This window comes from Aythya ferina (assembly GCF_964211825.1).
Source record: "Aythya ferina genome assembly, chromosome: 3".
Taxonomy (NCBI): Eukaryota; Metazoa; Chordata; class Aves; order Anseriformes; family Anatidae; genus Aythya; species Aythya ferina.
Window position 1 is genome coordinate 29174802 of NC_140298.1, and position 26675 is coordinate 29201476.

General features: G+C 38.8%; 1 protein-coding gene across 6 annotated transcripts in view; it reads left to right on the top strand.

The window, feature by feature from the left end:
- Nucleotides 1-26675, top strand: part of KIF26B (kinesin family member 26B) — a 301650-nt gene that overhangs the window by 109759 nt on the left and 165216 nt on the right. For 5 of the 6 annotated variants that reach the window (XM_084512195.1, XM_084512198.1, XM_084512197.1 and 2 more), the window contains one exon: nucleotides 17206-17372. In XM_084512195.1, coding sequence (XP_084368321.1) covers nucleotides 17206-17372 — 167 coding nt within the window. Of the gene's footprint in view, nucleotides 1-8993; nucleotides 9083-17205; nucleotides 17373-26675 lie in introns of those variants that run through there. The other variant, XM_084512200.1, reaches the window with a different exon arrangement.

The window sequence follows — 26675 nt, forward strand, 5'->3', positions numbered from 1 at the left end:
CAGAGGAGACTGGCCAGAAGTCAGTTTCATGAAACTGATGTTGTTTTCTTTTAATCTTCAAATACAACTTGAGCTGGAATTTTTATCAACTGCACAGATTTTATGCACTTTAGCATTTAAAACTAGTTGCTACTGTGCTTTCTGGAAAAAAAAAAAAAAAAAAAAAAAAAGAAAAAAAGGATTGGAAACGAGCTTGTTTTAGAGGGATTCACTTCAAAGTGTGCTGTTGGGAAGATCAAGGCTATGGAAGTTTTAAATTGACCTCTGAAGTTTTTAGGTTTTAGCATTATTGAAAATAATTCTTTCAACAAGCTTCTGAGTCCAGGATATATCTCCCCTGTTGTTTATTCAATTCCTGATAAAAGCAGTTGTTTACTCCTTAATTCCTAGTAAAAGTAGCTCCAGCAAGCTACAACCCTGTCACCCTCATACAACGTTCTGTTTGCTCCTAGGGAATGTTCCATAATGCTGTTCTGCTGAAAAGTCAAGCTGCTGAAAAGTCAAGCTTTGAAACTGTAGACTTTTTTTCATACACTTTCATAACCATCTGTTTCTTCAGTAGGACCGGACACTGTGTGCATTTAAATCCATTGTCAGTAGGGGATGCTACGCAGGAATGTGTATTTCAACCTCCGGGTTGGTCAAAGGGCTGTGCTGCCCCCATTTTGTACAGCTTCTGTAGCTGTGACTGTTATGAGCAGAGCAACTCAGCGGTGGGAAGTATTGGAGAATTAGTCTACAACCTCCTGAATTTTTGGTTTTAGTGCATACGTATATTAATTGCACTCCTGATGTTTTGGGCATCCATGTTTTGGTTTCTTAATTTCTGTACACACATATTTTTGCTTGTACACACACAAATATATCTTTTTATTCCTCTTCATTTCCTCTTAGAAAGACTCCTTTCCTTCTTTTCCAAAGGAAAATGCTGAGAAACTTCAGGATAGGTTCTGATCTAAAATCAATGTGAAATCAAGTTTACTTCTCTGGTGACAGACCAGCAATCATAACTCTTGCTATTAGTAATCATATACCATTCTGCTGACATTAAAAAAATGAAGAATCAGCATTGATTTTTTTTAAAAGGAAATGTTTGGAAAGGAAATGAGTGGGGAGTGTTTCAGCCCATCCTAAGAATACTTCTTAAGTAGCAGTTCTAGAGAAATATTTCAGGAGGGTTTTTTTATTGTTATTAACCTGCATATAGAATGGTCCTGTGCTGTTTGGAGCTAGTTCATACCCATGGTGTATTCCCTTTGTCCTAGTGTAAATGACTTAGCAAATGTCTACAGTATACATTGCAAAGAGACAGGAGACTTTTTTTCTCATTCATATAGATTACATCACTGCACTCCCACTGACCTCTAGTCAGCAATCCTTCTTTTGGCATGTCACTGTGGAGCAGAAAATCAGTTCATGATGCTCTATTAAAATTTAATTAAAATAAAGACTTCCTTTCAAAAACTCGTTTAAAAGTAACTTCTGAAACTTCTATGTTACAAATTGAGTAAACAAGTTGAAGGGGAAAAATCCAAAACATTTCACGAGCAAATAAAAATTCTCTGTGGGGTGCTGAAAGCCAAAATGAAAATTGAAGATAAACATGAGAAATTTATTACAGTTCAGAATGGTTTGCTATATTTCAGATGATGAGCCTGTTTGTTGTTGTTATATTTGGACTTCATTAGATGCATTTAATTAAATCTATTGTAAATCTGTTTTATTCCCAGTGGGCCAGTTAATGTAATCTTGGTGTTTGCCTATAAAAAATATCAACCAACAGTTCCTGCACTAATTTTAATCGCTATTTATTTTTAGATCAGAGTGGAGTGTGTTTTGTCAGTTTAGGTTATTGTGTAAACTCCTTGGGGCTGTGACTTTTTGTCTGTGTGCTATGTAGAAGAAAGGAGATATTAATTGCTACTGTGTAAAAAAAATAAAATAAAAATAGAGAAATAGCCTGTTGAAGCTTATTTAGGTTGACTTTTTTGAGAAAGAACTAAGTATAAGTCTTGACTGGGTACTTTCAGACAATTATTTTAAGCTGATATTCTCTTTTAATCTTCTGGACTTTTGTTATAAAGTTTTCCAAATGTCTGTTTTTTTTTTTTTTTTTTTGTTTGTTTGTTTTGTTTGTTTGTTTTTTGTTCTTGTCTTCTCCTGTCTCTTAGGCTGCCAACAGAAAAAGTGACCAGGGTGTGTAAAAGGGCAAGAATAAGCATTAGGAGATGTTAATGTTAAAGATTAGGAAATAATAGGCCTACCATGAGGCAGAAATTAAGAAGAATCACAATGGTCTTAGATATTTCACAAATTACGTGTCCATCTGAGATTAAGGTACTACAGAGATAGGTAATAATTTATAGCACGAACTGCAAGTACATGCTGTCTATGTGCTGTGAGCCACTTCTGCTGTGAAAATATACACAAGGAATGCATATGAATAGAACAGCAAATAACTAGCAGTATTTACTGTGAGCACTGTCTTCCAAAGTTAAATGCATTAGGTGGGAAAATGTGTAAGACTTTGTATATGACTGTCATTTGTCTTTTACAGCCCTTCTTCTATATAGGAAATGGTTGATACTGCATTGATCATTAGGGCTGCATAGAGTCTACTTCTAGGTTGATCTGGGTTCTGTTTTAAGAGAAAATAATTCTTTATGAATTCAGTGGTGATTATTTGCTCCTCCAAAGTCCTCATTATCGGTTATACTGTCTGAATTTGAAAGAATATTCTCTTTCAGAAATGTTCACCATTTATTAGTGCTTCAGGTTGTGAATGTTCAACTGTTTTCCTTCCTGCCTTTTCAGAAAGTGCTGCAGAGCAAAGCCAGACTCGAGCCAGTGCCCCTTTTCCCTCTATTATTCACTTTTCAGAACTGTTCAAATTGGAAAATGTCTGCAGTTTTTATCTTCAAATTGATCACTGATCTTTTAAATGCTATCTTAGGGAAGTAAAGGGGTTGTATTGCCTAAACAGAAGAAGCATCTTAAATTGGTGCTGCGGAGAAAATTTTGTTCTTCATCTGATGTTATTTAGCTGGTCAGGAGAGATGGGGAATGGTATTAATTAAACAGACTGCAAGTGAGTGTGTGCTAAATTCCAGCTGGGAATGGATAGTCAGCATGCTTGAAGTACTCAGTGTACAAGGGACCTAACAGGAAAAGTGGGAGTGTGACTTTTTTACTGTAAAGCTGTCATAGTGAAGATGGATTATGATGGTTCCTGCAGACCAAAATGCAAATTACTTGAACTGGGGAAAAGATCATTGCATGCATTTGAATTAAATGTTTGGCCAGCTTCAGCTAATGTGGTGTTCAGCTAGCTCCTGGAAAACCGCACTCTGCTTGGATTCTGTCAAGAAAAAGACCTGCAAATTGAAAATGGCCAACTGAAACAAATGTGCTTGAAAACACGATTGAAGTTGCATACAATGACTGGATGCAAAATCACAATTAGCTTGGAAAACAGAAGCAAACTAGGAGTATACATAGAAAGCCGAGAATGTTTGGTGTTGCGTAGGAGATGCTCATTTCATTCAGTGGAGTATCATAGTACGTGCATAGCCTGAAGCTTGCAGGTTGACCTCTTTGCTGAGCCTCTGAAAGGGGCCAGAAGAGAGCTGCCCAGTCCCTAGTGGTTTGCAGCACACACCGACAGGGCTTAATTTGGTGTTCAGTTGAGGATGTGCTCCTTCTCTTCTTGCTTTCATTAGCTGAGATGGCAGTAAATCTAGAGCAAACAGAGGAGAATATAGCATAACTCAGCACCTAGTCAAGTCTATAGAATTCACTGCAGGAAGAGGCCTCCAAGTCAAACACAGTTGAACGATTTTTATGACTGCTAATAACAGCTGTAGCTATGCAAACCAAGGTAATAAGGCAATCAAACCTGTGCCTTAAGGCATTCACCTTCAGGGCCGGGAAGGAGCTCTTTCTGTCTGGCTAGTGGCTTTGTTTGAAGGCTCTTCTGGCACCTTTTGAATTCGTTTCATGTATTGCTGTTAAAACTGACGGTTGCTGCTGTCATAAAATAATTTTAAAACCCCAGCAGGACATTTTTATTGTTAACATGAAAGTAAGACAGGTGTGCAGGTATTGTGACAGAGATTAGAAAGACTAACCTTGTTAAATTTATAGACAGGTCACTCCCGCTGATGCATGGCTTTTTTTTTTTTCTCTTTTAGCAACTGCGTAGTGACTCCTTTGGAAATGAGACAATTTCACGGCAGGTCCCATTAGCACTGATAACTGTGAAATTAGCTATTGCTACAGCTCTGCATTGGTACCATGAAAGAAGGAGCACCTGCAAGGGACTACTAATATTAAGGACAGAAAAGGGTGAGGCAGCTACACAAAGCCAAAGGGCAGTGCAATTCAGCATGACTTACACTGTGGGATGGTAGATTAGTGCGTGGTTTGTGTAATTGACCAAAAAGGGGGAGTTTTCAGCATGTAAGTTGAAGCTAAATGCTGTTTCCATGTGGGGAAAGAGGAACACTATTGTTATGCTTTTTGACTTGAGAGGTTGGCTGGGATCATGGTCTCACAAGGTATTTGCACTGAAAGGATACGCTGTTTGCTTCTGAAGATTGTATCAACATCTCTGCTTTGGGGAAGGAAATACGAACGTTTCCTAGGCAAGTGCAAGGCTTAGCTCTGAGCCTTTTCCAGCTGGAATTCAGCCCCCCCCAAAAGTGCCTCTCTCGCAGCACCACACTGTTGGTGCTTCTCTCATTTCCACTTCAGCACATCTTCCATGGATTTTTGAACTAAGTAATGGCCAATTCTCGGTGTTCACATTTTGCACCACAGACCCCTTCTGAATATAGGGTGTACCTTTTGAGCAGCTCTGTATTCAGCTTTGCATAATGCATTTTATTTTAGCTATCTAAGGCTACATCAGAATGTAACAATTTATTTTGAATGAAAACTGGATGTCACAGCATCAACTTCAATACAGTTTCATCCAGATGCCACCATAATATTATTCTAATCTCCTCTTAGGGCTGTGACGCGTGATCAGCTTGATAAGTTCTCAGCAAGTTTACTAATATCTGGTAAATGTGAATGCACGGTCTTGGCTTACAGCAAATTCGAGATGATTTGAATTTGTCTCTTTCACTTAGGTCTATAAAAAGAGACTAAGATAAATCACATTACCTTGCACTTGCAACAGGCTAAGAGTGTACATGTGGACAGCTGTTATGATGAAGTACAAAAACTTCTGTGCCTGAGTCATCATAATCTTTTAACACAATGTCAGGAATTCGGAAAGCAAACTGGCTCCTTAGGCAGCATTACAAATGATGCGTTGAATGGGTCACCTGAACTGGCGCAACTTCAGTGACATTAATTCATTGTGAGCACTTAAATGGTTATAGCAGCATTTTAAGAACTAAATTTTGTGCAGAAGACTGGATATTTTCATTTCTGAATACTTCACATGGAATTGAGCCCAAACAAAGAAAGCAGAAAAAATGCTTTCTTCAGAAAGGAGGCAAATTTCTCTTTTTAAGAGGAGAGATCTTATTTCAGTACAGGTAATACACTGGAAGATATGCTGCAGTATCTGTTAAGCTAAACTGAAATGCTGAGAAGGGACATGTCAACATAATGATCAGACAGCAAGATTTCAACACAGTATTTCTTTCTATAAAGCTTTTTTTTTTTTTTTTTTTTTTTCTGCCTGAAGATTTCAGTGGAGCTTTCAGAATACCTGAGAGCACTTGGAGCCTTAGACCTGTCCTGAAAGACATCAATGTAACAAAGCATTCAAATATTCATTTCAAGTTTTATTTCACTAATGGATGAATCATGATATACAAGATTCTCCTTAGAGTCCTTTCAGATGATGAGTGGTTAATATTTCATAGCAGAAGGAAAAGAGAAAGCTTCATGAACAGTTTTAATAATTGTCAGAGTAAAAAGTGTCAGAGGTTAACTTTTATTTAATCAGTTTTTAAAAATGTACTTCTATGTAAAGATGATTTAAGAAAGCGTATGGAAAAAGATACGACAGAATAAATCTTCAAACTTAGAATATTTGATGAGTTGAGGAGGATTTCCTGTTCTCTCTCAACTTAAGCTTCCTAGACTTCTGTATTGCTTGGTCCAATTGCTTGCTGGCTTTTAAATGATTTGACTCTTGGCTGCAAACAGCCCTTAAGCAGTCAGAAACTTGCTTCATTCACTATCTTGGGCTGAAGTTTATACAAACTCCTGGGTCCCCAAAGAACCACTCAAAAAAACCCAGAAAATCAGATCATGTGTCTGAGAGCATTTGTCCAGTCAAGTCTTCTAGTTCCTTCCTTTGTAAGGTACTTTATGGATAGTTGTATTAGCTAACACATGGATGATCTCTACCACTGTGGTATCTGCCAGTACTGCTATAGTTGTATATTAGGCTGCAGTTTACAGACGTCAGCTTTTCTATAATTTCTTTGTAATGGGGAAGCTGGTGGAAAGGTACCAAGCTCTGAACAGACTCAAGACATTTGCTGGATTTCTGACGGTCAAACCCATGCAACCTTCTGTCGTGGTTCCGCTCGAGTGGGCAGCCGAGCTCCACCACAGCCGCTCTCTCACTCCCCCTCCTCAAAGAGGAATGGGGAGAAAATATGTGAAAAGGGCTCAAGGATTGAGATAAGGACGAGAAAATCATGCAATAATTATTGTAACGGGCAAAACAGACTCGGCATAAGGAGATAGTAAGATTTATTGCCTACAACTAACAAGCGAGAGAAGTGAGAAAACAAAGGAAAAAAAAAAACAAAAGCACCTTCCCCCCCCATCCACCCTCTTCCACCTCCTCCCCCCGAGCGGCGCAGGGGAACGGGGAATGGGGGTTATGGTCAGTCTACAGCACTTCTTCTCTGCCGCTCCTTCTCGGTCACTCTTGTCCCCTGTGCTGTGGGGTCCCACCCACGGGATGCAGTCCCTGATGAACTGATCCGGCGTGGGCTTCCCACAGGCAGCAGCTCTTCCAGAACTGCTCCAGATATGGGTCCGTACCACGGGGTCCATCCCTCAGGAGAAAACTGCTCCAACCTGGCTCCCCTACGGGCAGCAGCTCCTGCCAGGTCACCTGCTCCTGCGTGGGCTCCTCTCCACGGGCTACAGGTCCGGCCCGGAATCTGCTCCGGCAGGGGTCTTCCACAGGCGGCAGCCTCCGTCGGTGCAGGGCCACCTGCTCCACCGTGGTCTCCTCCACGGGCTGCAGCATGGAACCCTGCTCCACCGTGGTACTCCATGGGCTGCAGGGGGACATCCTGCTTCACCATGGTCCTCACCACAGGCCGCAGGGGACTTCTGCTCCGGCGCCTGGAGCACCTCTCCCCCTCCCTCTACGCTGACCTTGGTGCAAGGCTGTTCTCTCACTCCCTTGACTCTCCCGGCTGCTGTGTGGCGCAGCGTTTTTTTCCCTGTCTTAAATATGCTCTCACAGAGGCGCAAAACAACATCGCTTATTGGCTCGGATCTGGAAAACAATGGGGCCCTTCCCAAACATGGGGCAGCTTCTAGATCTTTCTCACAGAAACCACCCCTATGGCTCCCTGCTACCAAAACCTTGCCACGTAAACCCACTACACCTTCCAAGAGCAGCTGGGTAAGAGGCATGTCAGACATGTACTGGTCTTATCTCCCCAGAAGGTGAGATCTTGGGGTGATTGTGTGTGTTGCCAAATTTGTGTTATGACGCATTTTTATGCAGTATTCAATATGGGAATCTCTACGCCTGACATTTTTTTCGTCCTGAAAATGAAGTAGTTTTTTCCCCACATTTTAATGGTAGAACTTGATCATATGTCTTTTAAATAAAGACTAATGATCTAGTTCACACACTATGTGTGGAAAAAGTAATGGTGTTTTTTATTGCTTACTCTCTTGCTAGCTAGAGAAAGAAGTTGCTTTCTGGGTCAATAATGCCATTTAAGATAAGCCCTCATGCTGACACACTCTGGTAGCTTCTAGAGCTGCTCTTGTCAACTGACAGTGAAAGGTCAATGGCTTACAGATTGCTGTTTGTGATAGGGAAGCAGCCACAGCACGATTTGAACTTCTTATAATGCCTTGACATTGCTGGCAGGATAGTAGCTGATCGGAAAAATGAAAGTTTGTATTCATAACAAATGTATTGCTCCTGCACACAGTGAGCTTGAAAGACTTCTGCCTCAGCTTCAAGAGCACCCTCACGTCATTTGGATGCTGCTCCGTGTGCACAGACAGACAGAAGTCAGGTGTGACTGCCTTTCATGGTCCACATACACTCTTCTGCCCTTCTTATTTTAGCACAATTAGCCTGACCACTGAAGTCTTAAAAGGTAGTTGATGCAGCAAGGGTTTACAGTGTGATCACTGAATCTGGATGTGTACACTCAATTTTAAGTGAGCCACGCAAAAGAAAGTCCTTTTCTCTTTTAAGAGACTTCCTTTTGTAATAGGGTAAAAATCTGATAGGAAATAGAAGTGATAGTAAAAAAAAAAAAAAAAAATCCAATTAATTTCCAGCTGCACAGCTTTATGGTGCAGCAGGAGGATACATAGGTAATTAAGAGAACCAACAACTTTAATGAAGTAGACTTAAAATAAAATAAATTCCGAAAGGTGGGGGCAGCCTCAGCTTTCCCACAGATTGTCACATTATTATTGTCTCCTTGATGAGAATGAAAGCAGGTTTATTGTGTAACTGTACAGTATCATATTTATTATTTTATTTTATTGTATTTCACTGCTGAAATGCCTGGGGACCCAAAATTGAGGCTAGAACCTCTTTGCTAGCTGCTGCTCCTATGTTTCATTTGCAGGGTAAGTGTGGGAATATACCAGCTGGGAAACCTGCACTGCTGTTCTGCCCACAGAGACTTGGCTGGTGGAGCTTCAGGAATGAGAGGGGTGTGTGGGTCTTGCTGAAGGTGTTTACTGCTTTCCTCATAAGGGACAGCTCGCAGCGCTGCTGGGGTCTGTCCACGGGGTGTCTGCTTCTCTGGGGCATGGAGTCTGCTCCCTGGGGCAGCTCTCCTGCTTGTGGCTTCCTTGGGGAGGACCAGGAGAGGCTGGTATGATCCTGAGTGGAAAGGTGAGTTATGAAAGCTGTTGTGTTTCTGTTACGAGGTAGAGACCTTACTGTTCAGAAAATAGACTGATAACGAAGTAGTAGCCGATAAATAAAATTAGCAGGTCAGGTGACTCGGGTAAAGGAGCACTGCAGCCTGGAATCTGCAACTTCTATACCAAGATATGTTTGCTGTAGGTAGGCATTTGCTGTCTTGAACACTTCAGATCATGTAATTTCCCCTCCTTTAATATTCTTTTCCTTTTTGTTTGTATGGTTGCTCCATAAATACATCAGTACCAAAGGACAGAGGTAGAAGCAAGCTTGGCCAATATTCTTTCAGACCCAATATACTGATTCCTTCCGATGTAAATTGAGTACTAATTATTCCTCACATGGATTACTTAGTTTAGGGGGGTATTGGCAAACAGAGAAAAGTGAATTCATTGCTAAGCAGGATCCAGCAACCTATATCCCTCATGCCTCGGTGGTGGAGGTTGCCTGGGAATGTGCATCAACTTACATTTACCAAGGTATGGTCTGTATGGGAATTTACTGATTGAGCCAATGAACCATTGTCACAGGCTTAATAGAGCAGATTTCCTGTTTTATAATAAAGCTTTCATTGTTGCCAGAAAAAAAAAAAAGGCAGTTCTTACTAGGTATTGTTTTGAAAAATTTGAGTGATCAAGAAGTAACTTACAGGTTTTCAGGCAGTACTTTTTGATTTTTTTATATTGTTTTGCTTCACTTTGCTTTTCAGTTCAAAAGCTAGGGCAAGAATGTGCACTGAGTGAGTGGGTGAAAGTAAGGGAGAATACTGGATAGCTGAGCAAATGCTATCATTTTTTACTATGGAAAAGTAGAGCATAAAAAAATCAAAAATACTGTTTCATAAGACAGAACTCTTGAGGAATCGGAGGTAAATGTCTTACAGCAGAGATAAATCCAACATTAGTTGGATATCTGATCAGCTGATGGATCAGCTTCTAAGTAGCTGATCTTAAGACATTCAGTGATTTGCTGTAAAATATTTCATTTAATAGTAATGGGCTCTTGGGTGTGAGAATTAACTGTAGCATGGCAATTTCGATGGGAGGATGTGCACGTGTCTGCACAAATTGGGATTTTGTCTTTGCTGAGGAGTGCTAGACCTGTGTTAAATAGCTACCTTGTTTATAGAGGGACATGGGATGTGGCTGCAACAGTCAAAGGTCATCTCTCTTTTGGACAGCAGGAAGCTAGAGACTGCAATTAAGCACTAGGTGCTGTCATGGTAACTAAGTAATGTTTAAGTAAAAATAGTTTATGCTAAATACAGTCTGACTATTCTTTGTTGGAAGTAAAGCATAATTAGCATTCTTGCCATCCCAGTGATTCCCCCTTTGACAAACCTTGCTCTTTCTAAGGATGCATTGTTTTATGTTTCAATGCAAAGTCAGTACCACTACAGTAGCCTCTTCTGCTAAATCAATATTTCAGATTTTGTGTGGAAACTTGAATAAAGCAGGAGGAAAGCATGCCTGAGGACCCTCCCTTTGAGTTTCGTTTTTTGCGATGAACAGTTGCCTTTAGCAGAAGTATTTGGATTGTTTACATCACAGACTCTAAGACAGAGCCTGAATGCAGCAGTTGTGCATGTCCTTTTTCAGTCTTTTCCTCATGGGACACATTCTTTTGATAGGAAAGGACTATCAAGAACTGCTCACTCGGTCTCTGCATCAGCAGTTAGTGATCTCAAGTTATAGCAGCTTAGTGTTCTGCTGTGAGAGAAAAAGGTCATAATCAAATGGCAAGATGCTATGAGTGCCCTTAGCTACAGGAGCTGGTTACCATTCAAAAATGATTTCTTCTACAGGTGGGTTTTGTGCTGAATATTTCCTGAAATATCACCATTGCTGTAATGAGTGATTTGTGGCAGACGCAGTGTGTGTCCTTCATTCTCCATGGCATGTTTAAGATGACTGCCTTCGCAAATCCCTACCACTTTCAAGTTGCTCTGATTCAATGGTATATTGTTCCTTTTTGCCCTGCAAAGGATGTGTTACAATTAATTTGTGAGTTGTGTAGGCAGCAAAAGATTCCTCGGTCTCTCTACCCCTCCGCTCTCAAAGGCCCCCTTTAGTTTCAGTAAACACTTGACCCAATTTACCTCAATGTATTTGAATCTGTTTAACAGTGATAGTTGAAACTGACTCTGAAGTATTTCCCTTTTCTATTTTCACATGATAATTTATCCCAGCAAACAATTAAATTACAAAAATTAAGTATATTAAACATCAAATTACCCACATTTCTCTTTTTTTTTTTTTTTTTTTTTTTTTTTTTTTTTTTTGTGGTGCTGAGCACAGTGGATCCTAGCTGTTACCTTGTCCTTTGAATATTACCGTAGATGATTTCTTTCTGTGCTTTTTTTTTATTAATGTGCAGAACATAATGCAGACCTTGCATGTTCAGCAAAGGGGATGAAGTCAGTGTTTTCAGAGGGGCTCAAATAAAGGAGCCAAATTGTAGGAAGAGGACCTACTGCTTATTGATACGTCTCTTGTTGAGAGAAGCTCTTCTGCATGTACTTGATTTTGCTTGAATAAGCAAATGATTTACTGTGAGATGCCTCTCTCATCGCCAGTTTCATCACTCCCAGAGAGCAGAAAATGGGCCCTTTAAGCCAAACAGGAAGAATAACTTTATCTTGTTATGACTGAGAGTAAACTCCGATGAGCCAAAAGGAGTTGGACAGAAGGTAAAAGATGAACATTTTAGAAGAGCCAGAACAGAACACCTGATTGTGCGCAATGGAAAACTTGAAATTAAGCTGCTAAACATGTAGTCTAAGCAGATACATAAGAATTTATGATGTTTTTGGTGTGTGAAAGCTTTGGGAGAGGAATCCTTTAGAGCTTCCATCATGAACTCATCTTTGAGAGGGGAATCTTTCCCAAGAACATGTTTTTTGGTAAATGTAGACATTTGCTGTCTAAAATATGTAAGGAAGTTATTTCTTCAGTATTTATTGGGCGGAAAATTCAGTGCTGCTCTGAATCAAGAGTGGATTGCCAAAGAAGTCATTTATGAGTCTGCACGTATATGAAAGAGAGCTTTCTACTATCAGTTTCTTCTTGCTAGTGAGCTTCTCTCTTCAGGTTAGGATCTTTGGACACTGAAGATTGCTTTATAGTGACTTTGGACACAGATTTTTATCTTGAATTTGGCTCCAGACATGGATACATTTCATACATTTCTGTGCATCTAGTTCATTCATCAGTCATTGAAGTTTACTAGATTTCTGGGTGCATCATGTCCTCCAGAGCAAAGAATGTTTCACATCTTTCACAAATGTTAAATTCAATTTCTACAGTACTTCCAGTTGGACTCCTCAGTTAGGAGCTTTAGAAACACGAATGAGCTTGGCTGTAAAATGCCCTTACATAAATATAATTAACCTCATATTGCAGATGGCAAGTCTTATTCACAGAGCGACACTTTAATTGGAACAGGAAGAGAATCTAGGCTGGTTGACACCTGTGGTTTAAGTGCAGAGCAATCTTTTTCCTATGAAGTAGAGAATTTAAATCATGACTTACCTCTAGCTCTTGCTGTATACTGTCAGAAAGCAGTGAAAGAAGAGGTTAATGGGTGCCTCGCTTTTATGAGACAGGAAAAAAATGGGGCCTGGGGAGGGACATCTGTCTTGTTCCATATGCACTTAAAAGGTTTTTATTGAGGCATGAAAGGTTGTGTTGTTCCATGCTTTGTCTTTTTGTTGCTTATCCATGCACTGATGTGCTGCCAACAATTCAATAAAGGAATTTCTCAAAATATATCCTATTAACCTATCTTAAACCTCATGTATATGGTATGTGGGTACTAACAGAAGAGAAGGGAAAGAGAGTGGAGAATCTGGGCTTCTTTTCCCCATTAATTCCAGAAACTGTATCTAGTGAGAGAGCAGTGACACTGAAGAGGCAAATTTATGTGAAGTGTACTTGCCAAGCAAACATAATTTACATTATTCTGTTGTGTCCATCTCCTTTTTGCAAAAGCTTAAGTTCAAACTGTGATTTTCAACTGTGTCTTTTGAACTAGGATGGGGAAAAAGATTTTTTTTTAAGATTTTCTAAATTTTTAATTTATTTCATTTTACTCATGTTTGTATCTATGTGAAATTTAGTGAGGAATGTAAGAGTAGAAGGGATTATTTGGTTCTGTGACTGGAGGACAAGACAAATGGGATGGTACGATACCTCCAAAGCCCACCCTTCAGATTGGTATAAGAGTGTAAATTATTTCTATGCTCTCTGGCCTATGAAGCAAAAGAAAGAAATACAGTAGAACTAGTTACAGTTTCAGAACACTTGTATATGAATTTTCTGGGCTTATTTCTGTCTACTGCTTTATGCATATGTATTGAACTCTGAGAATAAATGAGGATTTATTAATCAAATATTGTAGGCATGTATGCCAGTGCCAGGTGAGGTGCTTAGCCTGTGAATTGACCCAGGTGTTGAAATTTCTGCAGCATAAGCTGAACTGGACATAAAAAATAAAAAAAAATTGAAAAAAATAAATAATAATAAAAAAGGCTCCCAGCCTGGCCTAGGATTTGGAAGATTTGGAATAGCACTTTGCCCTTCATCTCCTCTGGCTGGGTGTCCAAAGGGACAATTCCATAATTAATTGTCATGTTCTAGTTTGTTCTCCAGTTCTTGCCTTGATGTAAGGAAAAGATAGCAACATAGTGACTTGTGAAGCTCCTTCAAGCAAAACCTGATGTTCTGTTTGAGGCTGGGTGTTGCTGTATCACAAGGTACTTCTGTGTGTTTTGACCTCTGTAGCATGAAGTGGTGATGAAAACTTCCTGGATGAGGAACAGTAGAACCTTTGAGATTCCGAGTAATATTTCAAGTTTCATTGCTTCTGGAGACATTTCACTGTTGAAAAACCCCCAGTTTGGCAGACAAAGGAGGCAAGTGCTAAAACTGGAAACCATTCCTAGTTTGGGAGATTCCAGACTGTGATTTAAGCCAGTTCTTATTTTGTCTTAATTTGTCTATACCTTGTGCTAAGCAAAATAACATGTCTTCCCATTTCGGTATCCTTGCAATACGCTGTCAGCTAACAAGTGTTCCTGCTGAGGCAAACAGCAAATTAACAGAGCAGAAGGACAGACAGTATATACATTTGGGAGTTTAATTCTGAGAGAGCTCATGCTGAGAAATGGATTTTTGCCCAGGAAGCGTGCCAGCACGAGTAAGGAAACCAAGCAGTGATGCTGGACCCTCAGGAGCAAAAGGGTATGTAACAAGCCCAGTGCGCCCTGTTATGAGTGTCCATCCAGGGCAGCTCTGTGAGGGCTCTCTGACATGGCTGTTTACACTGGAATGCAGCTTTTCACAGATAATGCATCATTATCAATGTCAATCGTCGCTTCCTGCTTTCTGCAACAAAGCGAGCTTATGTTATTGAGCAGGAAGAAGTGCTGCAAGGAACTGCTGCTGCCTTTTCAACAGGCTCTGGTGGTCATTGCCATGCAGATGTTTCACAGCTTGAAGTTTGAGCAACTTTACCATCCTTGTAGTATTTGCATTGTGTTAGTATGGCATGATAACAATAGCAGTACTACTGAAAAACCATAGAAGCAACCTCATTCTGCTTTTGTCCAGAAGTGTATGCTTTTCCTAAAATGAGAATAACTCACATGTTTTCTTTCTTTGTCCTGTGGATAGTATGGTGCTCCACAAATACAGAATATGTAAATATGTTTGATTATTTCCAGCTTCTTACTCAGTTCCTCTACATTTTTAATATAAATTCTTGTACTCAGGTCATACTTTCTTAAGATCTTCATCCCCATTTGTTAAAAGGCATTAGTGTTCCTTTTCTTGGCTAATACCTATTTCTGTTTGAATGCGTATGTGAGGAGGAGTAGTCTATATTTGTATCTTTTTAAAAGAATCTCATGTCTCCTTGGTAAGAGAGTATTTGATTTTGTGCTAAATATTCAGAAGTTCATGAACCAAGCATCTCATCGGCTTTTGAGGAAGCCTGAGTGTAATACCTTTCAGGAAATGTGCACAATCTGTGTGGTACTCTTTATTTCTTCTGTCTCATTCTTGTTAATAGCATTTGTCAATATGAGTATGGCTCACATAAAATTCTCCATAATTGGAGGAACCATTTAGTTATACCTTTTATGTCCGTAGCATGATGCTGCAGTGTATGTGGAAATTCATATTTGGAGCAGCAAATCTTTATTTGGCAGTAGATGGGGAAGTTATGATTGCAATTGAGACTGCAGTTGAGATCAGTCAACTCATTGGCTTAACTGCTCTCAGGTTCCCACGGAACTGAGCTTCACTTCCCACTTCCCTCTCAGCACTGACAACTGAATAATGATCACAGAATCACAGAATGGGATGGGTTGGAAGAGACCTTTAAAGATCATCTAATTCCAACACCTCTGCAGTGGTCCATCCCTGACTTCACCGATATGAAGTGGATGAGCTAAGACAGAATCAAGTTCATGTGTGTATTCTCCTCTGAAGGAAGAGCTTTTAAAATCTGACTGCTTAGCAGCGGTCATTGTGGCAGATGATGAAATTGGTTTCAAGATAATTTGAGGTGATAAGGCAGAATCTTGTGCCAGTTCATTCATCGCAAATGTAAAGATCAGAGTTAACAAAAAATATGGAAAACTTCAGGAAATTATTGGTTAGTGAATTCAAGTGTACTGGATGCCCCAAGTGGACATGTGTAGGTTAGCAGCACATTGAAGAGCAACTGTCTGGTTGCCTGCATGCTGGAAACACAGGGAGGTACTGGCAGCTAGCCTAAATTCCTGAGTTTTAACACTAAGTAGTATGAGATGATTTAAGTCCAGGATTTCAGCCTTCTGAGACCACTGCTCATTCATTGTAGCAAATCGCTAAATCAGAAAGGCTCAGTGTGCAAGTGACATGATTGGGGTGCTCTCAGCAACTTTAGTGGTTCCTCATCTAATACAGTGGCTTAATTTAGTGCTCCTGTAAGTATTACAGTTAATTGCCCTCAGAATAAGTACAATAGGGATAAACTCTTAGACTGTCTTCTTAGATGTAGCAGAACAGGTAACACTTTTCTATATAAGAAGCAGAGGTTGTTTGGTGGTTGGTCAATGTCTATGGAATAATCTTCTGCAGAATGAAAGGATGTTAACCATATTGCATGTTGTTTCCCTGTCTAAATGCAAATCACAATTCTTCAACTTTGCATTTAATGACCAAAATGTCTAACAGCTGAAATAAAGCAAACCTAACTAGAAAGAGAGTTAACTACAGGATGATCTCAAGTACTTTTCTTGATGTACCTCACAAAGATATCCTTTTGCTGTTGTGGTGGTATCACCACCTTACTGTGATGATCAGGAAAGGAATGAGAACTGAAATAGAACACATGAGTCTAGCAAACTTTTTGCAGGGGGAAGGAAGCTATGCTTTGGAAGATTGCTAGCATTATCTGTTTTTCCCAAAGAAGGACTGAGATGGGGCTTCCTAACAAAGAAAACACTAAATGGGCCATCATAAGAATGAAATCATGGAGTGTTTAAAACCTTTTAAGAAAGCTAATGAAAGTGAGTGGTAATGATCCCAATTTTCCAGAGAGATGACAAATAGTCTAGGATCCCAAGGGACTCCTTGCTATGCTTTTGTGTTGGCATTTCAGAAGAAAGGTCAACAAGACTATTTAATACACTAGTGCTGTGTGTTATTTTACAAAGGTAAACTTTTTTTTTTTTTTTTCTGAAGTAAAATGTAAGTATCTTACATGTTTCTAAACTGTCTCTTTTGTACCGTAAGAGGAAATCCAGTAAGGATTTTGGTTTACCCTTTCTTTTCCATATGGATAGAAAGCCATTGACATTATTGACATTTCTAATGATGGGATGAATTTACCCCATTAGTTTTAATGCAAACAAGGTTAGGTCTGAGCCAAAGTACTGTAGATTAGCATGACAGAAGCAATGAGCATGTTCATAGACCAGCAAAGATGTAGTGAATGAAATGCCTCTCTTACTCCATCTGCAACCCAGAGGCACTTCTGGATGAGGAGGGGTCAGCAAGTGAGTTTTAAGCTGATGACTCTCACTGCTTTCTTTTTTTTGTCTTCAGATATCTCAGCTTATGACAGAGACTAGTCGAGAGGGCCTGACTGAAGCAGCACTGAACCGCTACAATGCAGATAAACCCTCCTTGTACAGCTTCCCTGCCTCCCAGAGCACGTATGTTGCTACTGATGTATCCACAGGCACTTCGGTGGCAGCATCATTTTTTGCCAGGTAAGAAAGACTTCTCAGATTTTACTTCTCTGGAAACAATTTCTTTCATAGGAATTTCTTTCATTTTGTAGTGAAGACATGGGGCTGACTGAGTAATGTGCACATGACAAGAGAGATGCTATAGATAAAGCTCATCAGAAGCCTACTGAATTACCATGAAAATGTTGTTTGATGCACCTGTATACATTTGTCTCTAAGATGGGGACGATACTTCTACTCCGTAAAATAACACTTAAATTCTTGATTTGGGATAAAATATGATTGTAATTGCAGAATAATACCTGATCTCGTGTGATTTTTATAGAGGATACCCTGAGTGACAAGAGCCCATCCAAGTAATTTTTTTGAGATAGGCAATCAGTTAGTAATACAACTGGAGTTGGACAGTTGTCTTTGCAGGCAACCTTCAGGTTTGGAGAATTTTACTTCTATCTAGGCAAATTGTTAAGATTTATATCTCCAGACTGAATATTTTAGGTTTCTGATTTCAGTTTCTGTCCCCGTCATGCTGTTGAATTGACCTGATGGTCTAAACTCATCCTCAGAACACCCTTTCTGTTGATCACTGAGCCAGTGTTTCCAACAAAGTTTTCAAAAATCTGATGAAATTTTCATTTAAAATCTTATGGTTATCTCTATTAATTTGTTAGTAAAAATGGTTTGTTACATGGGCATACTAGCTGATAAGTGAAATATTTACTATTGACAATGGAAACATTTTTCTGTGCAGAAATATGCTCTCTACAGAACAATTTTTTTAGCCTGCTTGAATTCTGGTGTAACTGAAGAAGTTGAAATAATCTTTGTCTTTTAGTGCTCTTCAGTAATTAGAAGATTAACTTGGAAAGAGTTGTGGAAGCAATGAAACAACAAGAGAATAAGCTATTTTCACATCACTTCCAATCCAATCTAGTGAGATATCTGAAACATTGAGTGAACTTTTGAGTAAATGCCTCAGGCATACTCAGATTAGCTTCCTACCCTTTAGTGAGCCAACTATTAGTAATTCCACATGATTCTATTTCATTATAAAGGAAAATGGAAAACTTATAAAGTTGCTGAACTTTGAAGACTGTAAATCTGGAATGAAGATTTTCCTATTTTTCCTCACATGAGGACTGCATATGTTCAAGCAGTGTCACACAATAAATGAATCATGTAAGAGGATTAAAAGCAGTATTTTAGAGGAGCCAGTGAACACTGTTTCGGACATCTCTGCCTTTTTTCTTTACAGATGTGATGCTGCAATAGGAAATGTGAATGAGGACAGTGGTCTTGATTTGCTGCCCTTTTCTGTTAAACTGCAGGCAGTTTAAATTAAAATTGCTGAATGTACTCTGATGGTAATATCTAACTGGAGTGCAGATTGGGATTAGCACATATTTAACATGATTTGATTTATGAAGATTGCTTAACTCATTTGCTCTTCATTGTTGCACTTTTATGCTGGTAGAATTAATTTTCTCTTAATATACACTGCTGAAGTGCAGGAAACTAATTAAGTTTACTCAAAATCCCAAGATTAAGTCCCAGCATTTTAAGTAATACTCTTAGTTTCTAGTTGATGGTGTCAGTGCTTGGATGTCCTTGGCCCAGCAGAGAGACCTCGTGTTTAGGCTGTTTATTTTTAAACTGTATTTAGCAAAATGAAAGTGACTAGTTTAGTTTGGAATATTACGCTAGATTAATGTCTCTTGGGTAAGTCAGTTTAGTTTTAGACTTCAAACTGTATCATCTGCTGATAGTTCAAGCAGAAAATCAAATTCAATCATTTGATGCTTGACATTTTAACAAGAAAGTCCACAATTTGCTTTGAAAATGTGGACCTTCTGTTAATTTTTGTTTTGCATCTTATGTATCTTTTTGCATGTTTTTTGAAGTTGGGATATGAAGTAAGAATCTGCATGTTGTATGTGTTTAAAAAGTAGAAGGCAGTCGTTGTTAAACTTCTAAGTTATTTTGTTTATTTTTGAGTATAAATGTATGCCTGTTTTTTTTTTTTGAACATGTGTGTGATGTCATGATTAGATGGATGATCAGTAAGAAATTATTATGCAGGGAAATTTGCTAATATGAAGCTGAGGTTGGAAGTAGAGGAATGGAAAATATTCTTTAGAAATTTGAATCATGTAGCACAGTATTTCACTATGTTCCCTAACAAGCAAAGTGATCTTCAGATGAGCCTCAGATGTAAAAGTCATCCATCATCATGAAAAAAATATAAATAACTAAGATGCTATAGTATGAAGGAAATGTCAAGGCATCCATGGGAACTTTTGGTTTTAATTACTTCAGAAGCATCAGGAGTGGAACAGACTAAGAACTAGGAGCTTATAATTTTTTTGTTCTCAGGCACTGCTGGTCCAATAGTGATACTCACTGACTGGCCTACAGCTGGCAATGAGCCATGGAGAAGTTTCTGAAGGCCACAGCGACTCTCAATCTTTTGAAAAGCCAGCAGATTTATCAGTTGTCTCAATACTTAACTGTCATGTTTCATGATCTATAGCTGACAGATTTCCCAACCAGTTAAAAGGGTTGCAACTTCTGTGAATTGTCATTTGTCAGGATATCACCGCAAGAAAACTTGTATGTAGAATTCCCATGGGATCATATGTGACTGTTTTAAAGGAACAAACAATGAAAATTTTCCAAAGAGCTGTTCTGGAAAGCTTATGAATATTAGATGATGCAGGTATGAATAATGAATTTCTGACAGTGATTCTGTCATAGAAACTGAATTGAAATGATATCATTTCTAATACAGGCACCAAATTTGCCTTCCTGTTAGGGGCTATCATTCATTTTAGCTTCAGATATCCTCCAGTCCATGCTAATTTAGCATCATCTTGCTTCTTATAAGTACTGTATTTGTGATAAAAAATAATTCATTTAGTGGATGTGAAATAATGTTAAGATTCTTTACATAATATTTGGATCTTTGTCATGAGAAGCACTCACTGCATCTTTGGGTCTTGTGTCCTCCAAGCATAATGTAGGAGTGTGTCACCACCAGCTAAGGGAGAAGAAAAAGCCCATGCTAATGCTGCCACTGAACTGAGGGAAGGACCTTCTTTTGCTGGTCTTCATAGTGTCTCTGTGAAGCTCTAGCACCACGTGGAATGTTGTACTAAACCTTGCTGCTATCTCTGCTCATTTCTGCATGGGGAAAGCTTCTGCAAAGCTTACTTCAGCTTTGATCTGGCTACTCCATGAATAAATCTGGCTTTATGAATTGAATTTTTCTGTTGTGATCCAAGCTGTGGAGTCTCAATAGTCTCTTGAAGCATGATATTACAGTGCAGGAACTAGAAGTCAAAACTGGACCAAAAATCCTTAGAACACTCACAGGTTCTTACGTTGGTACTGTTCCTTTTTTGCCCTGTCACAATAAGGTGGCTTTCTAGGAGAAGAAAAACCTCTACTACTTCATGGCAAAGGAGAACTGTAAAAGCCTGCCTCTCTTTGGACCTCAAAAAGGGTGTTAAAAATATATTTTTTGTTATTAAAATTTTAAAAAAGCAGAAGATAACGTTAAGTTTGAAAGTTCTTTTCTCTTGCTGGTCACAAAGTGTAACAGTGTATCCTGAATAAAAGCCCCTCACCCTCGGAAATCTGATATAGTTGTATTTGGCTTAATTAAGCCTAATGGGAATATAGATAATCTTGAGCATAACCTGAAAAAATCTTTTCCAGGTATCATCTTCCATGTCTTTGTAGATCTTAAAATGCTAGGCAGGGCCACACAATGCTCCTCCTGTAGATGCAGCAAGTCATCTGTGTGTTTTTCAAAGCAAATGCAGAAGTATCCAGATTTTTGAAATATTTCTTATTTTAAGCAGAAATGAGTATAGAAATACTTAGCTTCACGTAACTGACATGTAGCTACTCAGCACTGGATAAGCTCTACTAACAGTTACCTCCTTTCTTGGAAAACTGCTGGTGACCCTTTTGACACTCATTCCCCCTCCCAGTGTGGTTTGGCAGCTGTGGGAGGTAAGGCAGTGCTGTACTGGAAAGGGATATTGTGAACATCCTATTCAAAATGCTCCAATTTCCCTTCCACTCATGCAAATGCCTTTTATTTTTATTTTTAATTATTATCATTTTTTTAAATACTGGTACAGTTTCTGTGGGACCCTCTTGATAAAGCTGTTGTTGCTAGCTTTGACCTAGCAATCCAGAGGACCCCAGAACCTTGAATCTTATGTCTCACAGATTTTTGCATGCATGTGAAAAGCAATTAGCTTATCATATAGCTTTTGATGTTTGCTGTTTTTTGTTTGTTTGTGTTTGTTTGTTTGTTTTTCCCTTATAGGTGCAATATTATGTGATTTTTGTCGAAATTCACAAATTCCAGTGCAACTCTGCAAAACTTTTTAAGGTCTTTTAAAGTCTTTTAAGACTTTTGAAGTCTTTGATGCCCAAAGGCTTAAAATCTAGGAACAGTCAGGGTTTTCTCCTTTTCTTAAAGTTTGGGGGATTGGTTTAAACTAATCATACCATTCTAAGGTCCTGGCTTGAATTTTTTGGAGGTCTGTGGGAAGCTCACAAACATGAATTTTTCCTGCTGTTTGGGTTTGTATGAACATGTGCAGCAAAAGGGTGTAAGAAACAGACAGAGGCTAGTAGAGAAGGATATCACTTGGAGTGGCTGGGTATTCCCGTACCACAGAGCAAAATATCTGAACTGTGCCAGTGGTCTGTCTGCAACCAGCGTGGTTGAAGCATTAAGATTAGCAGATGAGGAGCTAGGCCAGGAGTCTCTTCCTGCTACTGCTGTAGCGTGTACAGGCACACAGCAGGCAGTGTAGGCCCAGACCGCACCTCATGCTGCTGAGGCCTGGGAGACCTTTCAGAAAGAGCCTGTGACTGCTGTCAGAGCACAAAAACTGTATGTCCCATTCTCTGAGCCTTTTCTGAAGAAAGTTCTGTTGAAGTTCTCAACGTTTTTTAATGATCTGACTGCAGATGACTTGTGACAGTGTTTGCTCATGCTGAAGAGTGGTGGACACAACTGCATTTTCTAGCCATGTGGTAGTTCCCTAGTTTAGGCACTAAATAAATCTTCGATGGCAAATAGTACTTACCTCAGCATCCCTAAGAGAAAACTATATTTCTGAGAATAAGGTGAAAACGTATTTTGTTTTCTTGCTGTTCAGACTGTGCAGAACCTAAAATTTTATTTCATTAGTTGAACAAACCGTATATAATATTTAAATTGTGGACAGTCTCTCAGACATTTTGAACTATATATTAACAAACCTGTTCAGAATTTCTGCTCTTTTCCCCCATCCTCATAATATACTGCAGAAGAAATACATAAAAAGAAGAAAGTTAAGAGCAAAGATCCATAAGCTGTCTTCCAGTAGGAATGCTGACAACAAGTTTTAAAACATCAGTAAGTTATTTCCACAAACATTTCTATTTTCAAAGCCAGTCGTGGGGCTGACGAGTAGGGGAAATTTCAATCACAATGATCTCAGTCATTCTGAAAGACCATGAAATAAGTAATTACATTTGGCACCTAAGTTTGAGTGCACAACTTCAGGGTCTGTTTCTTCTTACTTGCTCAGTATTCATCAGAAATGCAGGAGATATGTGTTCATAATCACTGCTTTTCTGTGCTCTCCACTGCTGTAAGAGCCCTAACAGATACTTGAGAATGCCTCTTCCCGTTATTGGTGTTATTTCATGTGTATAAAGTAAGTGCCAATCAAAAGAGAATCTTGACTCTCACAATGCCAAATGGGGCTAGTGGTTGGGACATGAAGAATATTTTCCCTCTTTTTCTCTGATTCAATGTAAACAAAAATAAAAATGTCCCAGCAGAAAAGACTATATGCTACATGCAAGAATAGCCAGTGCCTGGTAGTTGAGTCAATGATCTGATATGCAGGAAAAGAGAGTTAAGTGTGACATCTGGGTGAGGGAAAACAAAGATACATGAACGATCTCAAATTTTGCATGGTAGTTCCATCTTGGGTCCGAAACTATTTCTAGTGACAGTTTTGACTGTCAAAGCTGACACGCTCCCCATGTCACTTTTGTTTTGATCAGATCATATCTTTTAATTACAAAAAAGTTTAGTAACAAGATTCCAGACTAGGTAATTTTCTAACAGGAATTGCATAGAGTACACGTCTGAAACCATGGTGCCTGAATCTTTGGATATTACACACCACTGTTACTTAAACAAAAACTTAAGAAACTACATGCACATTTAGCCGTGGGTTGGAAATCTGGTTGTGATATGTTTAATTTGGCATTGGGCTGTAAACAAAAATAATTTGAACCTTCATGCCAATTAGATACACTATATGTTAGTGGCAGGTTAATGGATGTTATTCAGAGCTTAAAATAGAGACAATAAACCTTGATTTATAAGCAGGATTTTGGGATCAAACAGTGGGACTATGAAAAGAGATCGGCTAAAAATTATGCTGTGATTATCAGAATCCTATCCTTGCAGGGACATGCTGTCTACGTAGCCTCAAAGCAAATAACTGATAAAAAAAAGACGTAAATCCACCCCGTGTTCCTAGTATCAAATGAATACAGGATATACAGGGGGTTTACCACAACAAGTATACTTTTCTGGACTAAGCTTGTTTTAAAAATAATTATTTAGAACAGATTCATAACCTAAAGTAAAAGATAACTATCCAGCAGCAATTTATTGATAGTTGAACAGAGAAATTAAAATTCCAGTCCATGAAAGGTATGTTACTTCGTTGTTATGCCTTGCATTGAAATATGCTACACCTGCTTCTGTGCACTGCACAAGTGTTTTCTCATCTGCACTTGCCCCACATCTGGTATGTTTTGTAGTGATGGTAATGGCAATAAAGTCATCTATGAATAATGTTGTTATTGAAGTGGTCATCAAGATTTGGAGTTTCTTGTGTAATTAGCTTTTCACAGCCTTGAGAAATCTTGATAATGTTCTAAGTAAAGGTCCCCATTCCTGCCTTTTTCTTTGGATAGTTTTGTGACATGATGTTTCTTCTCTGTGATGCAATCCCCAATTTCATTTTATGAGTATCTGATTCTGCAAAGCAAAGGGGACATAGCATGGAAGTTCTTCTGCTTAAGAGATTGTTTTAAAACAGATGTTTTCTAAGTGTACTTCAATACATGAGTTGTTTCTGGTACATATTACCTGAAATATAGAATCTTAACTCTTTTTTTCTGATCTCTGTAAGAATCCAGGGTACTTACTAAGTTTGTGGGCATATCTTGAGAATTCATTTGTCCTATTAATTTTTATATGATTGGTGGTTTGCTAAGGAAGGAGGAAAAAATTTATGGATGTGTATTCCTGATTCTTATAGGTGATTTTGAGTGTTTAGTACAAAAGTGTCTAGGTGTATGAAGGCTGAATTCGTGCTGCTCTCCATATACTATGTTACATCAGTGGTAACTCCCTTACTTTAGTGGTAACTTCAGCCACATCTTTTGATTTCCTGCTGATTTCAAAAGACTGCAAAGGGAGAGGCTAACTAAGGATAGTTTTGGCCTTTAATTTCTAATGGCTTTTGAGTACCAGAATATTTGCTACACACTTGTTCCCTGTTGATTTCAGGAAAACTTAAAAGGAAATGAGGCTATTTCCTTTCCTCACAACTCCTTAGCACTGCCTTTTCCTGCACCTGACATCTACATTAAGAAAAACTGCAAGCAGTATATACAGTAATCCTGCAGCACCTGTTACCAAAGACTCCTGGTGTTTAATCTTGGCTTTTACTCTTAGGGCAGTGGAAATAAAAATGGACAGCATTAATCTTCTGACTTCTAGTATAGCTGTGACTGCCAACTATAGTTAGATGCAAACTCATGTTGATTTACTGTTTTGCATATTTCTTGCTTCTCTTAAACCTTGACATAAGAAATCTGATTTATAGTGTTTCTATCTTGCCTTGCAGATGGAGAAAGATGAATCGGTGTAGTTGCACTGTGTATAGCAGAAAATTATATGCAGTACCAGTTGTTTTCTCCCTCTGTCTTTAACGCCACCAAACTAACCTTCTCTCAAAGAGATCGTAAATCCACAGTAACAAGACTTTTTCCTAAACACCTGGGAGTTCAGAGTGGCAAACTTTTTATTCTAATTACTGCTTTCCTGTTGCAAGAAGTACTGTTACAGTGCTACCCCAGTAGCCTTGAAATTCCAGCTGTGATCTGCCCTGTCTGCAGAGTCCTTCACTCAGCTGCTCAAAGAGCCAGTTTTCTTAACCTTAAGAGAGCAATCTGTTCAACAGCTGATGGCTTTTCCATATGATTACCAATGAATACATACCATTTTATTTTTCTTTCCTCATAGAGTAAGATCTCCAACAACAAAACTGGTTGAAATGTTGAAGCATTTGCTTATTCCAAAGAATTTAACATTAGGTAGGCAACTGCCAGTTGGACTTGTACATATGCATCCCTGTGATATAGTTGTAATCTATGAGAAGACCATAGTACCCCTGTTTTTACATGACTAGGTGGATGGTAGGAAATAGAGATTTAGAACCTCACCTCTTGATTGAACATGATGCCTATCTCACAGATGCTGTCTGTTGGTAAATTTCAGCAAAAAAATACTGGTTTGGTCTCTTCTGAGTAACTCAAGTTCAGCATTACGTGCATGCATTGTATGCAGGACAGTGGCTCCAAAGCTTTACACCACACTTCTGGTTTTTGACTAGGTTACATGCCTTTCAGGAGACAGACCTGTTAAAGTAGAAAACAAGAAATAAACATATACATTTAGGAAGCAAGTAACTAAAGGAGCAGTGTGGTTAACAGAGACTGTTTTCTCTATGAATCAGTTTCCTAAGACTTCATGACTTTGAGGTGTGGCTTTAGAAGCTTTTTATGATTAGAGAATTACTAGGGGGCTTTTTCCTCTGTTGCTTAATAAAAAATTGCCAGCCGTTTCTTCAGTCAAAATGTTGACATGGTCTTCCTCTCCTATACATTGGTCTATTTTCAGGAAATCAGGAGAGATTCAATTACTTTAAGATCTCTTTTTCTGGTTAAAGCTGGTCAATGGATTCAAATGTCCTCATAGTGTAGACAAAGAGATTCACTTAGATCGTGTATTAGTCATCCTCATTTGAGTAACCAGACAAAAAACTAGTCCTAATAACTGCTAAAGGTGAAGCAGCCTTTGGTTTTACTACCCTAACAATACTGACAGAAGGGGACCAAACTACATGTATTTACTCCATTGTGAGAATTACAGCAATAATCTCTTCGAATCTAAGCACGAATGATGAAAAAGTGAAAATTATGGAAACCTTAAGGCTAAGACAG